The sequence below is a fragment of the Cajanus cajan genome, chromosome 1, assembly GCF_000230855.2.
Source record: "Cajanus cajan strain Asha chromosome 1, NIPB_CcT2T_4, whole genome shotgun sequence".
Taxonomy (NCBI): Eukaryota; Viridiplantae; Streptophyta; class Magnoliopsida; order Fabales; family Fabaceae; genus Cajanus; species Cajanus cajan.
The window spans coordinates 12,605,283-12,622,566 of NC_138517.1; the positions used below are offsets into that span (position 1 = coordinate 12,605,283).

At 31.8% G+C, this 17,284-nt stretch overlaps 2 protein-coding genes across 2 annotated transcripts; both read right to left on the bottom strand.

Annotated features, from left to right (window-relative positions):
* Positions 1–6,437: 6,437 nt before the first annotated feature.
* On the bottom strand, positions 6,438–10,918 carry LOC109803401 (1-aminocyclopropane-1-carboxylate oxidase homolog 1). Its single transcript, XM_020364952.3, has 3 exons — positions 10,272–10,918; positions 8,512–8,833; positions 6,438–7,011 (listed from the first exon to the last, which is right to left on the bottom strand). The coding sequence occupies exons 1-3, from the start codon at positions 10,784–10,786 to the stop codon at positions 6,751–6,753; spliced, it is 1,098 nt and encodes a 365-aa protein (XP_020220541.1). The 5' UTR covers positions 10,787–10,918; the 3' UTR covers positions 6,438–6,750.
* A 1,429-nt stretch (positions 10,919–12,347) lies between these two features.
* On the bottom strand, positions 12,348–17,043 carry LOC109804155 (1-aminocyclopropane-1-carboxylate oxidase homolog 1). The gene is made up of 3 exons (XM_020365940.3): positions 16,413–17,043; positions 14,053–14,374; positions 12,348–12,841 (listed from the first exon to the last, which is right to left on the bottom strand). Exons 1-3 carry the CDS (start codon positions 16,964–16,966, stop codon positions 12,584–12,586), a joined length of 1,134 nt encoding a protein of 377 aa, XP_020221529.1. The 5' UTR covers positions 16,967–17,043; the 3' UTR covers positions 12,348–12,583.
* Between the last annotated feature and the right edge of the window lie 241 nt (positions 17,044–17,284).

A 17,284-nucleotide genomic window follows, 5' to 3' on the forward strand; every position in this document is an offset into this window, starting at 1 on the left:
CCAATCTTGTGTCTGACACCAAGAGACTAAAAATCCCTAACTTCGAGCCACGCCCGACGCCATGAAGGGGCGCTTGGTGTAATGATAATTATTGCATAAACCCTAAACCCATAAGTACTTATGCATAAACTCGATTTGCCCAGCGCCTAGTGCAATGAAACTCAACAAAAGTCCAACATGTAGCATGTAATACAATATTCATGTACTATAAACAACTCAAAATCAACTAAACAAGCAACATGAAACCATTAAAAAATATTTCACCAAAAATTCCACGTAAAACATCTTTCATGAACCCAACTCACTACAAAAAATATGCAATTTAGCGACCACCAAAATCGGTCGCTAAATTGCAAAAATCGGTCGTTGTTTACCTTAGCGACCAAATTTAATCAGTCGCTAAAACCCTGGTCGCTAAGATATTTAGCGACAGAAAAATTTTCGGTCGCTAAATGGTTGAAATGATTTTGGTCGCTGAAGTGTATGAGACCAAATTAGTGACCGAATAAATCGGTCGCTAAATATTTATTTTTTATTTTATTAAATTTTATAGACGTCGCAAATGTGGTCGCTATGAACCACTCATATTTGGCCTCTTAAGGATTTTATTTCACAATACTTAAGTTTTTAGCATGTTTTGTCCTTAATTACACAATTTTTGGAAACTTCCCAAAAGGTCACCCATCCCTACATTACTCCAAGTCAAGCACGCTTAACTGTGAAGTTCTTATGAGATAAGTTACCGAAAAGCAAATGCATGTTGTTAGTATAAGTAGTACAAATTAATTCATTTAAGTCATCCTCGACTATCCAATCTCATACTTATATTATTTTTTGAATCTTTATCATTTTGGTATATCCAGACTGTTATAAATATATAATAATTATATTATATTTAATTAATCTTTGTTTATATATATACTTACTTTTATAATTAACAATCTACTTATTTCTATTTAAAATTAATTTTATGATACGATTTAAATTATTTATTATAAATTTAAAAGTAAATTTAAAAGTAATAAATTAAGTAATAATTTATATATTTTAAAATGAGAAGGGTTATAATAACACTGGTATAACTTTCATACTAAGTATTACACCGCTCAATAAATTTATATTAAATGTGAATTTTGTAAATCGAACCGATAGATTGAAAGTTTGTGAAGTCCCACATCGGTTAGGAAGGAGAACGAAGCATGCCATATATATGGGTGTGGATACCTTCCTTGTGTGGACGCGTTTTGGGGTGGCATGCGTGCCATTGCCAGAAGCAAAACCGTGAGGGCTGCGGCCAAAGCGGACAATATCCACATGCGGGTTGCTGGGGTGTTACATTTGGTATCAGAGCCGGGACCCGAGCCGGTGTGCCAGCGAGGGCGCTGGACTCCCTTGAGGGGGGTGGATTGTGAAGTCCCACATCGGTTAGGAAGGAGAACGAAGCATGCCATATATATGAGTGTGGATACCTTCCTTGTGTGGACGCGTTTTGGGGTGGCATGCGTGCCATTGCCAGAAGCAAAATCGTGAGGGCTGCGGCCAAAGCGGACAATATTCACATGCGGGTTGCTGGGGTGTTACATTTGGTATCAGAGCCGGGACCCGGGCCGGTGTGCCAGCGAGGGCGCTGGACTCCCTTGAGGGGGGTGGATTGTGAAGTCCCACATCGGTTAGGAAGGAGAACGAAGCATGCCATATATATGGGTGTGGATACCTTCCTTGTGTGGACGTGTTTTGGGGTGGCATGCGTGTCATTGCTAGAAGCAAAACCGTGAGGGCTGCGGCCAAAGCGGACAATATCCACATGCGAGTTGCGGGGATGTTACATTTGGTATCAGAGCCGGGACCCGAGCCGGTGTGTCAACGAGGGCGCTGGACTCCCTTGAGAGGGGTGGATTGTGAAGTCCCACATCGGTTAGGAAGGAGAACGAAGCATGCCATATATATGGGTGTGGATACCTTCCTTGTGTGGACGCGTTTTGGGGTGGCATGCGTGTCATTGCCAGAAGCAAAACCGTGAGGGCTGCGGCCAAAGCGGACAATATCCACATGCGGGTTGCTGGGATGTTACATTTGGTATCAGAGTTGGGACCCGGGCCGGTGTGCCAGCGAGGGCGCTGGACTCCCTTGAGGGGGGGTGGATTGTGAAGTCCCACATCGGTTAGGAAGGAGAACGAAGCATGCCATATATATGGGTGTGGATACCTTCCTTGTGTGGACGCGTTTTGGGGTGGCATGCGTGCCATTGCCAGAAGCAAAACCGTGAGGGCTGCGGCCAAAGCGGACAATATCCACATGCGGGGGTTGCTGGGTTGTTACATTTGGTATCAGAGCCGGGACCCGAGCCGGTGTGCCAGCGAGGGCGCTGGACTCTCTTGAGGGGGGTGGATTGTGAAGTCCCACATCGGTTAGGAAGGAGAACGAAGCATGCCATATATATGGGTGTGGATACCTTCCTTGTGTGGACGCGTTTTGGGGTGGCATGCGTGCCATTGCCAGAAGCAAAACCGTGAGGGCTGCGGCCAAAGCGGACAATATCCACATGCGGGTTGCTGGGTTGTTACATTTGGTATCAGAGCCGGGACCCGGGCCGGTGTGCCAGCGAGGGCGCTGGACTCCCTTGAGGGGGGTGGATTGTGAAGTCCCACATCGGTTAGGAAGGAGAACGAAACATGCCATATATATGGGTGTGGATACCTTCCTTGTGTGGACGCGTTTTAGGGTGGCATGCGTGTCATTGCCAGAAGCAAAACCGTGAGGGCTGCGGCCAAAGCGGACAATATCCACATGCGGGTTGCTGGGGTGTTACAAAGTTCATATCACTTTATATGTTTATATCAATTTTTTTTTTAAAATTAAACAACAACTTAAAAGTAATCAAAGTGCTCATATTTTATTTGAAATGAATATATTACGTCAATCTTTTTTTACAAGAATGAAGTATCAAATCATCTTGAATTCATATAAGATTCTGTATATATGATCTAAGAGTAAAAAAATTTCAATCTAACGGTTGAATTTATAAATTTCACATTTAATATAAAGTTATTGAGCGATGTAATACTTAGTAAAAGTTACACCGATGTTATTATAACCCTTCTCTTTTAAAATATTATTTTTATAAATTAAATTTTAACATTTTAAATAAATTATTAATTAACTTATTTTATTTTCTAATTATCAACCATTAATAAAATATTAATTTAAAATTTACATATAAAAATTCATTTAAAAATAAAGTTATCATAAGTTAGAAATATATATTATAAATATGGATCAAAATAAATAAAATTTTAAAATTCATATACTCTAATTAAAAAATTGCCTAAAAATCCAATCGTAAAAAAAATCTCTAAATATTTTTTCACATAAATAACTATTGGTATTAATTATGTAGGAGTGCATATAAATATTTTTTTAATATAAATTAATGTCTTGCTCTTACAAAAAAAAAAAAAAGATAATGGGATTGATACTCAACAAAAATATTATCACCACTTTTAAGCAATTTATAAATTTTTTTTAAGTTTTACTTAGTGACCGAATAGAATTTCGTCGCTAACTTTAACTAATATTTAGCTACCGAATAGAATTTTGTTGAATTTTAACTAATATTTAGCAATCGAATAGAATTACATCGTTAATTGTAACTAATATTTAGCAATTCAATTTAATTCTGTCACTAAAAAAATCAAAATTTCTGATTTAGAGACCGAATTCAATTCCGTCACTAATTTTAACTAATATTTAGCGACCGAATTTATTTCCGTCGCTAAAAAAATCAAAATTTCTGATTTAGCGACTGAATTAAATTTCGTCGCTCATTTTAACTACTATTTAGCGATCGAATTCAATTCCGTCGCTAAAAAATCAAAATTTCTAATTTAGCGACCGAATTCAATTCCGTCGCTAAATTTAACTAATACTTAGCGACAGAATCAATTCCGTCGCTAAATTTAACTACTATTTAGCGACCGAATTCAATTCTGTCGCAAAAAAAAATCAAAATTTATAATTTAGCGACCGAAATAGTGACCGAAATCAATTTCGTCGCTAAATTTAACTACTATTTAGCGACCGAATTCAATTCTGTCGCTAATTTTAACCATTATTTTAGCGACCGAATTAAATTCCATCGCTAAAATAAATCAAAATTTATAATTTAGCGACCGAAATAGTGACCGAAATCAATTTCGTCGCTAAATTTAACTACTTTTTAGCGACCGAATTCAATTCCGTCGCTAATTTTAACTAATATTTAGCGACCGAATTAAATTCCGTCGCTAAAAAAAATCAAAATTTATAATTTAGCGACTGAAATAGAGACCGAATTTAATTCCGTCACTAAAGAAATCAAAATTTATAATTTAGTCACCGAAATAGAAACCGAATTTAATTCTGTCGCTAAAAAATCAAAATTTCTTATTTAGCGACCGATTTTCTAGCGACGACTTATTTTGGTCGCTAAATCGATCGCTCTTTTGATTTTTCATAATCGGTCGCTAAATCAGTCGCTAAATAGCGACTGATAAATTTCGATCACTAATTTCGGTCGCTATTTTGCAATTTTCTAGTAGTTCAAAGAAACTTCTCATCTCAAATTCAACCAATACTGACTGCAATCCAATGATTCTAGGTAGCAACAACAACCATTCATCAAAATGAACACTAACCATACACAAGACTCTCCTTACCTCGAACTACTCCAAAGCAAGAAGAGGAGAAAGAAAAGAACTTTGCACGTCTCATAACTTGAACTCTCAACCTCCAAACTTCGAATATGATGATCTACTATCGTTGCCTAGTTAAAGGAAGGGACTAGAAGAGATTAGCTAGAGAAGAAGAAGAAGAAAGTTCCTCTGGTCCCAAAGTTTATCTCACTAACCTCTAATTAACTTTTCTTAAAACATGAACTTATGAGGTTTACAACTTAAGAAAAATATTATATATCCTTCTCTAAGCTAGACTTACTCAACTTTAACAGATATTATTACCTTGATTCTTAGAGCTTTAAACAACATTAAAATGATAATTCAACAATTAATCATACAAATTATATAATTATTTAAAACACTAAAAAAGGAACAGTATTACATAAATAACCTCATCTTAAAATGAATAAAGAAAGCTCTTCCTAAAATTTGTATTAGGATTAAAAATGATTATAGCTACCAAAAAATTTTCTAAAAAAAAAGTATATATATCATCATTCACACCTTTCTTGAGCTTTTCTATATGAGCAATTTAGCATATTGTGACTTTAATAAAGTGGCAATTCCTGTAGCAATGTTATCACAAGTATGATTAAAACTTATCCTCAAGAAAATGTATTATGTATGATTAGAATTTTTTCATCTATTATGAAAATCTTGGATTATCACCTTTTCATTAAAATGTTTTATTATACAATATTGAGCTCCTATCATGATATAATAATTATCATATATTAAGAATGATAAATGAATGGATTGGATAATTTTTTAGACTAATTATAATAAATTGGATAAAAATAATTATTAATTCATTTAGATCTATCAAAAAATCATATAAAAATCAAACTCATCCAATCCATTTAAAACAAAAGGTTCATTAAAATTATTCATTAACAATTTTTTTATAGATGGATATTTAATTCATCCATAAAAATAATATTTTTAAAATTAAATAATTTTTATTGTTGTAATATTTTAATTCTTTTCTATTTTTTTTATAAATTATTACATTTTTATATAGTCTTTTTAAAATTCATAAGACTATTTTTTTTATATCAAAATAATTTTTTAAAATATCAATCCAATAAACATCTCATATAATATTGTAATTCAATGAATTGTGAAAAAGTAATTAATAAATCATTAACTATCTTTAAAATTAAATAGATAAATTAGATTCAATTCATTATTTACTTTTATTAAAGTGGATGAATTAAATGAATTTATAAGTAAATGGATCAAATGGATAATTAATAAATAAATTTATTCGTTGCCCTAGTTGAGTTCAGAAAGAAAATTTCTCACTCATCTACATATAATTTGGCCCATTCACCAAAACTTCAATAATGCATTTGTATTCCTATTTTCTAAGATGGGAAAAAGAATTTTTATGGTACTAGATTTTTTTTATTAAGATCTTTTTTTATTGAATTTTGATAAAGAGATATAATTTTCTTTACCCAACTTATTCATATAGAAGTATAGTAATATATTTATTCATGACTCTGTGGTCAAGTTGAAAATCATATAAATTTTTCTGATAAAATGTTTTAAGAAAAGAAAATTAAAAAAAAAATCTTTATAAAATTTAAATATAATTTTAAAGAAAGTAATATAAGAAAAAAATTTACAAATTAATTTATGTATAAGTTATTTCTAATTTTTAAAGAAATATTTTTTATTTTTTTTTCTGTAAACATCGTTTTTATGTATTGATTGCGGCCCTCAAAAAAGAAACAGTGACGAATGAAGATTCATTGGTGAATGTTGATACAAGAATATATCGACAACCACTAGAACCTAAGTATCAAGCTATTGTCATAATACAGAAAACAAGTTATTCTCTTCCATAGTAAAATGAACTAAATATGTCTAAACATTTTGCCTCTACAACTTGTACTGTTTATTTAAATTTCTCTAGACATTGAAAATCACAGATGAAGGCACTGGCCACCGGTTAACTATGATACATTGATGAGACTAAAACCAACTCCATGAGAATAAAGAAAGCACCAATCTAATACCTTTTATGATTGCTTCACAACCTTAGAGACAGCAAGTAAGAGTTCCCATCAAGACCTTTTGCATAATAATGTGTCAAGATTTCTTTCATAGTAATGTTGTCCCTGTAGACTGGAGGATTTTCTTCTGATAACAACTCCTTTATTGGACCATAATTCTTTGATGTGCATTCGGACATGGTAAAATTCAAGAAGAAGGTTACTACAGAAATTCTAGGGCCTATATTCCTCAACGAGACCCGGTGATAAACACTGGTGAACTTGTCATTTGTCATAAGCTGCATGAATTATCACAAAATTGACAAACATAAATATAATCATAAAAGAATTGGGTATGGTGAGTCCTAAATATTTAAGTTCAGTTCACTTTTATGTTGAATCATGTCCTTTATAGACTTCTTTGGGTAAGCTTCTCAAGAAGTATTTCTATAAAAGGAAAATAAGAAGGAAAAATGAAATAAACTTCTTTATAAGCTAAAATTCACTTCTATATAAGCGAATTTGTAGAAGCTCTTTCTTATTAATTTATCTAAAATCTTACTTTTAACTTGTACATAAATCAGTTTTAATTTATGGAGAAGCTTATTTTGATTTTCCTTCCCATTTTTTTTCTTTTAGATGCACTTCTACAGGAGTTTTTTCAAATAGACTCATGACATGATTCCTTCTAAAACTAACATCTTCAGAGCATCATAGTGTCTTACTGAAATTTTATTTCTGTAATTGAAAGAAAGTGTAGATGTTGAAATGGAATCAATTAGCATTATAGATCATCAGGAAATTATAGCAAATGGATATTAAGACTATCGATAAACTACTAGGCCATGATGGAAATAATAACAGAAATAATAGAAATGTTGAGAGACGATATGTTTATATAGACAAATTTTTAATGTATGCAGTGCAACATAAAAATATATAAGCAATGATACATGTAATATGTTCCATATATATGAAGAGGCTTTGCCAAAAAAATTCAATGTCTCTCTTCTCTTGTGTCTTTGCTGCAGAATTTTGCAAGCCATGGATTGACAACCCAATTTCCAATAAATTTTCAAGTTGTATAATTTTATTCTAAGAGTCAATTTAAATAAACTTCTCAAAAAACACTTTTAAAAGAAAAAACAAATAAAAAAGAAGAATCGAAATAAGCTTCTCCGTAAGGAAAAAATAAAATTTTGGAAAAGCTAATAAGAAAAAGTTTTTACAAAGTAACTTATGCATAATCTAATTTTAGTTTATAGAAGAGCTTATTTTTCATTTTTTTCTTGTATTTTTAACTCCCAAAAATGCTTCTAGAAAAATTTATGTAAATAGACCCTAATTCATACTTTGCTTTACAAATTAAACAATCATGGGTATAAGTGCTACCCTAATATATTAACCTTTCGTTGTCTAAGAAAGGTGTTTAATATATCAGTGTCATAAAAATTGAAAAGATCATAACATAGAAAGCCACTGCTATTTAAACTGTCATTATGGTTTTCTTATATGCAGGTGAAGCAAATTTCAGATAGTTATGAAGCTATACTCTTGAATCTACATAGAAACAGAAGCTGCTTGACTGTTAAAACACTGAAAAACCATATGCCATGGTTTACATATTGATAATTTTACTAACCTTTTGCATTCAAATTTTCTTTCTGTGAACCATTCTTCTGTGATATTTCACTTATTTAAAGCTAGCTAAACCTAGGCTATAAGCCTTCTTTGATAATCATATTTCAAGAACATATTTATCTTTTGTAGAAAAAATAGTTGAAAATTTCAGAAATTACCTGTAGAATATCTCCGATGTTTACAACTAGAGCTCCTTGCACCGGAGGAACATTAACCCAATGATTATCATGAAGAATTTGAAGACCACCTATCTGATCTTGCAAAAGTATTGTTATGAAGGTACAATCAGTGTGCTTTGAAATACCCAGAGTTAATTCAGGTTCAGGGCATTGTGGATAGTATTGACCCATAACATGAAGTGCTTCAGCGCAGTCCATTTCTTTAAGGTAAGAAGGATTAAGTCCAAGAGCCTCTGACAGTAGCTCAAAGATTGTGATACCCAATGCTTTTACTTGTTTTGCATATTCAGCCACAATATCTCTACAAATACACAATTAGTCGAGTAAGAATAAAATGAAGATCCTACATTGATGGGTATGCAAGTCAAATTCCCAAGTGATCCTGACTTAATAATGCCATTTAACAAATATGGTATATAGAAAAGATGCATAAATGCTAAATAGAAAAGACTCTAACCCAAAGATTAGCTTATTTATTAGGTAGGAGATTCTCATAACTTGCTCAATGTAACATATCATACCCTTTAAAGGGGAATATCCCTTTCACTGGTCGTTCCTTTCCATTTTCAGGTGCCCCTTTTAGGGTAAGAGACCTCTCAACAAATACACCAATTGTTATAATTTAATATTGCAATATTGCAAGGAGAATCCAATCCAAGAGACTAACTTATTGGATAGGAAAATCTCATAAATTATTTACAGCATTGAACTTCCTTATTTGATCAATGTCATAACTCATAAATACCTATTTTGCTTGGATTCTTAAAACTCAACACCAAGTCCTTCAAATAAATACATAAGATAGAGAACATGCTTCAAGATGGTAATAATTGGGGGGGAGAGAAAACTCTTTCCAAGTTAGCATCCTTCAATGAACTAGCTTGCATATCAGACAAATATTTGAGGAATTCAGGGACTGCTGAGTTTTAAGAAACCCGGAACTGAAAGAAAAAGAAAAGAAAAGAAAAAGTGAAACTTTTCAATGTCTAAAACTAATATTTTCATGTAACTGTTGGGGTCTAAGAATCCAAAAACTCCAATGCACTGAAGTGAAATAAGTGAATTCTGTAAAGGCCAAAGTCTAGTATAACTCAATGACATAACGGGCAACCGCTAGAGTTCTGCATAGACAGATATATTAAAAGACAAAACTTAGATAGAGTTACTTATCTTTGGTGTTAGTCTCTAATCAGAATTAGAGTTTCTACTCGATAACTTATGCTAATCTCTGATTATTACGCAGATTTAGTCTAATTCTAATCAGAGAAAAGTACTAAAATTACCTAAAAAACTGTATCTAAGTTTTTCCTACTATAAATGGAAATACCAAAACTACAATGAAGCAGGATGATGTGCAGGCTTTCTAAGAATCCAAAAACTCCAATGCACTGAAGTGAAATAAGTGAATTCTGTAAAGGCCAAAGTCTAGTATAACTCAATGACATAACGGGCAACCGCTAGAGTTCTGCATAGACAGATATATTAAAAGACAAAACTTAGAGTTACTTACCTTTGGTGTTAGTCTCCAATCAGAATTAGAGTTTATAATCTATGCTAACCTCTAATGCAGACCTTTATTACGCAGATTTCTGAGTCTAATTCTGATCAGAGAAAAGTACAGAAAGCACCTAAACATCTGCATCTAAGTTTTTCCTACTATAAATGGAAATACCAAAACTACAATGAAGCAGGATGATGTGCAGGCTTTCTAGCCCCAAAACTTTTATTAGAAACATTACCTACAAACTGCTGGCATATCTTGTGGGTTTGGAGGATCGGGATTCACAGAAAAAGCAAGTGTGTCCCTCCAAGTACCAGCCATCTCTCTGAAGAGTTTCCCATTAGAAAAGTACCTGACTTTCTTAGTGCTATCTCTGGAGTAAAAGGGTTTCCTTGCCTCAGCATCTTGCTCATGAAACCTGCGGATTCCACTGATCATCTCATCCAAAACCTCAACAGGAATGCCATGATTGATCACTTGGAAAAAACCCCACTTCTGAGATGCACTCCTGATCTGGCCAACTACTTCAACACGCTGAGTTGTGTTCTTGCTTATGTCCACAAGATCAATGATTGGGAATTGGGATGTGCTGAAGTTGGTGTCAGCTGGTGAGGTTGGAGTGGGGTCTGATTTTACATGGAACATAGGTGGAATCTTTGTCACCCCAGAATCTAAGACACCTTTTACACCCGTTTTTGAATCATCAAACGCTTGAACTTCAGCTTTTCTGTCATTAACTGACTCTAGTTCCATACCAGGAAACTGCCAACAGAATCAAACTTTTGATGAGTGATCACAACGCTATGTCCTTTGACAATATTAGCAGTAGTAGTTGTAGGAAGAGATGTTCCCATATGGGCCAGGTAACTCTATTTGGATCATTGTAGCTTGAAGAAGCTTGGACCAGCTACTTGCATATGGGCTTAAAAATTGAATCCTAGACTAAATTAATCATTTACTCTTGAACAGAATTAATAACTCACTTTTGTTTTTAATATATTTTTAACACATTTTTATTTGCTTGAATTTATTAGAATTTGTGTTAGCTTTATTTAACAATGAGTGGGTATCACGTTATTTTGTAAATTTTGATAAATTTAAGAGTTTGATTTTCATGTAATACTTGTATAAAAAAAATTATAAACTAATCAAAACTTATGATATATTATTGTTATATAGTATTTGATATAAATTTTTTAATATGTTATTAACTTATTATTTAATAGTTATAGAGGTGTTATTTCCTATCTATTATTTTTAAGATAATTTTTTTTAAAAAAAAAAAGCATTCTATATAAAGTTGGGTATAAACCTTTTTGTACTGTCGATACATAAACTATCTAATCTAAATTTAAGTCAATAAAAGTATACTTTAGAAAATATATTATTATCATTTCCCTTAAAATAATTTTTTAATTATTCTACAATATCTTTTTATTAATCTTCCTATTTATTAAAGGAAGAAATTCTGGAACAGTTTCATGTTTCTAACTTATAAAAAAATTAAATGTATTTATTTTCTATTTAATATTATTTTTAAGTACCAAGAAAAATAATAAGAGAGTGCTTATATATATAATTACTCTTAGTTTTAATTTATGAATGATAAAAAAAAAATACTCTTAATCGCTTTAAGATCTTCATGACAATGCCCATGTCTAAAAAGATTTGTTCAGTAAGTCATAACGACATAAATTAGGGATGCTATAACCTGTATAAGCGAATTTACAACAAAAAAAAAAAAAAAAAAAACTCAAGAAAGTGAACAAACACTTATGTAGAATTAAAAAAAAAATGAATTGAACTTTTCTTATAAATCAAAACCTTATATAGAACTAACGAGTAACAAGGGTCCAAACTAACAAAAAAGGTTAAAATCTCTAACAACCTTACAAATTAGGATTTGAATTCCTACCGGAAGAGATATTCACAATTAATGTTCGACATTGTCTCAAATAGGATTGTTCTCAAAAGAAAATACTTGTAAGAAAAAAAAATTATAGAGGAGTTAAACGTGAAAGTTTTAAGAAAAACAGAGTGAAAAATTATTTTTAACTAATAAAAAAATTAATATATTTTACTTTATTTTTTTCACTTGTAAATGCTTTTCAAGAAGTTCATTTGAAACTAAGAAGGTCACAATCTCCAATAGATTATACGCAATCATTTGAGAATGAGACCATATTTACCCAGTTACAATTTTAGCAATATCTTTCTGCCAAGAATTTGAGTTGTCATGATTTCATGCGTCACTTGAAAAATAAGATGGTAATGATATGTGGAATTCCAGTGAACAATAAACATGTGTTATGCATTAAAGAAAAAATGAAAAATATGATGACATTGACACACTGAAGATACATACATCAAGTTATTGCCATACACTCGTACACAGAAACTATATGTTGGGGTAGTATAAATATTTTTCTGTCCTTTAAAATTCCTAGATACAGAGAACCAGATTCAATGCCTCTTGTTATTTATGATTAAAGAGTAAAGCCTTGTCCACGAGAATCAAAGAGTGCGCCAAACTATTTCTGTATATTTGATTCAGATCTTGAAAGGCAGCAAGCAAGACTTGCCATCAGAACCTTTTGAGTAATAATGTGTCAAGAAATCTTTCATAGTAATATCCTTGTAGATTGGGGGGTTTTCTTCTGATAACAATTCATTTATTGGACCATAAACCTTTGATGTACACTTGGACATTGTAAAGTTCATAAAGAAGCTTCCTACAGAAATCCTAGGCCCTATATGACTCGCCACGACCCGGTGTTTAACACTGATGAACATGTCATTTGTCATAAGCTACACCAATAGAAAGGAAATTGATCAATGCAATCATAAAACGAGTGTATGAAATCACTAAAAATGGCCTAATAACAAAAGTTGAGGTAATATACACAATGTCTTAAATTCGAACTTTAATATTATAATTGTAATTTTTATATTAAAAAAAAAAAAGTGTGATAATGATAGTCCTAAATATTTTAGTTTAGGTCACTTCTATTTTATGCTGCATCATGCCCTTTTAACATTCATTTTGAAAGCAACACCTTAAGGATAATACATTTTACATCAAGCTTTTCTGCTGAATTTTGCAGGTCATGAATTGACAACCCTATGTCCATTATAATTCAAGTTGTCTCATTCTATTTTCAGTTTGCTTTTCATAGGAAACAGTAATGACAGTGAGTACCACAAAAACAAAACAGAACAATGTAATTATGATTATTAAGCATGTGTACCTTTAATTGTCTAAGAAAGTTGTTCAATAATATCTATGCCAAAAGTCTATGGCAGAATATCAACCATGAAAACTGAATATCTCAGCCATGAAAACTGTAATCATGTTATTCTTTTATATGGGGAAAAGCACATTTGATAAGGATATCCAACTGTTCTTAATCATTGAATCAGCATCAATAAAAGTAATGTAGTGAACACAACTGCATCAGGCTGTGATTGTGGACCATAAAGCGTGCATTAACAAAGTGCAACGATAATTTGAATTCCTAACCACAAGCTATAATTTACAGCTAGAAAATCCTAGTTGAATCTCACACTCATTTTTTTTTTTTGCTCTGGTGCCTGGACCGTGGACCTTTCTGCAATATTTGCATCACTCAACATATTCAAAGCCAAACTACAACAACCAAGCTTTTTGCCAGCTAGGTGGGGTAAGCTAATCTGAATAACCTGTAGATAAATTATTGACTTCAAGTCTTCAATCCTTCTTAATAGTTCTGCCTTACTTCTTCAGACATTCCCAAATCACTTCCTTTTTTTTTTATCCATCAAAATCGAACTCGGTACCAGGAGTTTACAATTTCCAAATCACCTCAGCTAAGGCAAGATTTCAACAAAAAAAAAAAAAAAAACAGTAGGTGCTACTCTAACTTTAAAGATAAACATTTATAAAATTTATCTTATAATAGTTTCATTGAATCAGTAACTTCTAAGCTATCTCAATTCCAGTTATCTGTAGAAAACATGAAATTAACTATTACAGTAATTACCTGTAAAAGATCTCCAATATTAACAGTAAGTGCTCCACGCAGAGGAGGAACATTAATCCATTGATTCTCATGAAGAACTTGAAGACCACCCATTTGATCTTGGAGAAGTATTGTCATGAAGTCCATATCAGTGTGCTCTATAGAGCCCAGAGTTAATTCGGGTTCAGGGCATGCTGGATAGTAGTGACCCATAATAAATAGTGCCTCAGAGCAGTCCATTTTCTTAAGATAAGAAGGATCAAGACCAAGAGCCTCTGACAATAACTCTAAGATTGTAACCCCCAAAGCCCTTATTTTCTTTGAGTATTCAGCCACAATGTGTCTACAAATACATAAGCGTTTCATCAAATAAAAAAATATGTCCAAATGCTATAGGGTCCATAGGTGAAATCACAAGTGACCTTGACTAAATTCCATAATATCAAGACTCACAACCTCAACAACAATAGCAATTTAAAACCTAAGTAATGATATATAAACTGTTAGAAGATGTCAAATGAAAACAGGGTACAAGACTGATCAGAAAAATGTTACGGATTATGATATTTGATTTGTTGGAGAGGATATATTTATATAAAGTGGAGAGAGTTGCGATATTTTTATAAGATTATTTCACATATAAATTAATAAGATATTTAACTTTAAACATGAATCCTTAAAGTTTTGTTTTTAATTATCACTCAAAAGGGATCCTTAGAGTATGTGTATTTTATAAATTTTTATTTTTTCTTTTATTTTATTGATGTACAACTTTATTATATCCCAACAAAAAATAGTTATCAAACTAAGCTATAAACTAAGCAGACTATGTGTCGAATTGAATAAACTATGCAAAAGATTTAGTAGATTAAGCTATCAAATGATGCATAACGAATAAAGATCCTAAATTATAAATAGGAACCTCACACAAAACGAAACAAAAACTAATATGATATATTTTATTATAAATCAAGTTTTGCACACTTTAAAAATGTTAAAAAAGTATTTAAATACTAATATAACAATCCTTTCGTCAGATAAAGTTAAAAACAAATTATTATGACTAAGTTAAAAAATAAATATCTTTTCGCTCTACATAATAGAGACAGGCAATATTTAATTAAACTTACAAGTAAAATAAAAAAAAATCTACAAGAAACTTTAAAATAATTTATTTTCATTAAGAAAAATCTCAATTTCTAGTAATAAACACTCCTACACATCAAATACTTCATTAACACTTATCATTCCTCTCTATCCCTATTTTCCTATCACATCATATATATATTCCTATTTTTCTATCACATCATATCACTTATCATACATATACTTCTCTTCTTCTCATTTAGCACTTAGGTTTCCATGGATTAGTCCTTAGAACCTTGTACCATCATGCCTCACAACCACAACCACAATAGCAACTTAGAACCTAAGTAATGATATATAAACTGTTAGAAAATCATAAATGAAAACAATGTATAAGACTGAACAGAAAAATATTAGGAATTATGTTATGGTATTTATTTGAGAGGATATATTTATATAAAAAGAATAAAGTTATGACTTTGTTATTTTCATAAGATTATTTCACACATAACTCGATAAGATATTGTTCGATTTGGGCTTAAGTCCTTATAATTTTGCTTTTGATTATCACCCAAGAGGTCTCTCAATCATTGGAGTATGTATACTCTATAAACTTTTATTTGTTCTCTTATTTTATCAATGTGAGACCTTATTTGTATCTCAACAAAAAATAGTTATTAGATTAAGTTATAAACTGAGCAAAATATGTATCGAAATGAATAAATTATACAAAAAATTTAGTAGATTAAGGTATAAGACGATACGTAACGAATAAAGGTCTTAAATTATAAACAAGAACTTCACACAAAAGAAAACAAAAACTAATATGATATAATTTGATTATGAATCAAATTTTGCACACTTTGAAAATAAAAATATTTAAATGCTAATATATATAACAATCCCTTCACCAGATAAAGTCAAAAACAAATAATTATGACTTAATTAAAAAATAAATATCTTTTTCCTCTACAAAGTAAAGACATAAGCAATTATTAATTAAACTTACAAGTAAAAAAAAAATCTACAAGAAATTTTAAAATAATTTATTTTCATTTAAAAAAATCTCAACTTCCAATAATAAACACTCCTACACATCAAACACTTCATTAACACTTATCATTTCTCTCTATCCCTATTTTCCTATCACATGACATTACTTTCATAAATGTACTTCTCTTCTTGTCATTTAGCACTTAGGTTTCCATGGATTAGTGTCCTTAGAACCTTGTACCATCATGCCTCACCAAGTGCAAAATTAAAAGTCAAAATCAGAATTAGAAACCATTAATTACCTACACACTGCTGGTATTTCTTCTGGGTTGGGAAGATCAGGATTTGCAACAAATGAAACAGTATCCCTCCAGTTGGCAGGCTGGTCCAAATCTCTCAACAGGCCGCCATTAGAAAAATACCTAACTTTCTTATTACTATCCCTTGAGTAAAACTCTTTCCTCACCTCACCCTCTTGTTCATGAAACCTACGTATTCCAGATATCATCTCATCCAAAACCTCAACACCAACATCATGATTCACCACTTGGAAGAACCCCCACTTTCTGCATGCACTTCCAATTTTACCAACCACTTCAGCATGCTGAGATGAACTTTTTTCCATGTCTTGAAGATCTATGACAGGGACACTGATCTTTGAGGCACTTAGTAGGGTCTCAGTGAGGTCCAATTTGCCAGAATAGAACATGCGTGGAATCTTCGACACCCCAGAATCCACAAGGCCCTTCACTCCAGTTTTTGAATCGTCAAAAGATATACGTTCAGCTTTACCATCGTAATAAGCAGAACCATCACTTGTCTCTAACTCATAATTTGTGGCGGTGGTGATCACCATGTTGGGAAATTGCAGAAACAGTATTATTATCTTAAGTATAAATTGAAAACACTGATAAAGAAGTTGGTAAAGGTATTGAATAGTACTACGTTGAAACATTCCAAACGTGACAAGCAAATTCGGGTCGGTTTAATATTGGCTCGGGTCAGTGCAACTTTTTCCATATTCAACGTACAAACTAATACATGTTACTTTAATTCTTATTAATTAGTAGCTCAACCTTGCTAGTTCAGTAGTTAGTTCTTTACATGTAGATTTACATTTCTTTTTCAGTGAAACGTTTGTTTTAGATCATTAAATGATATCAAGAAAGATTTA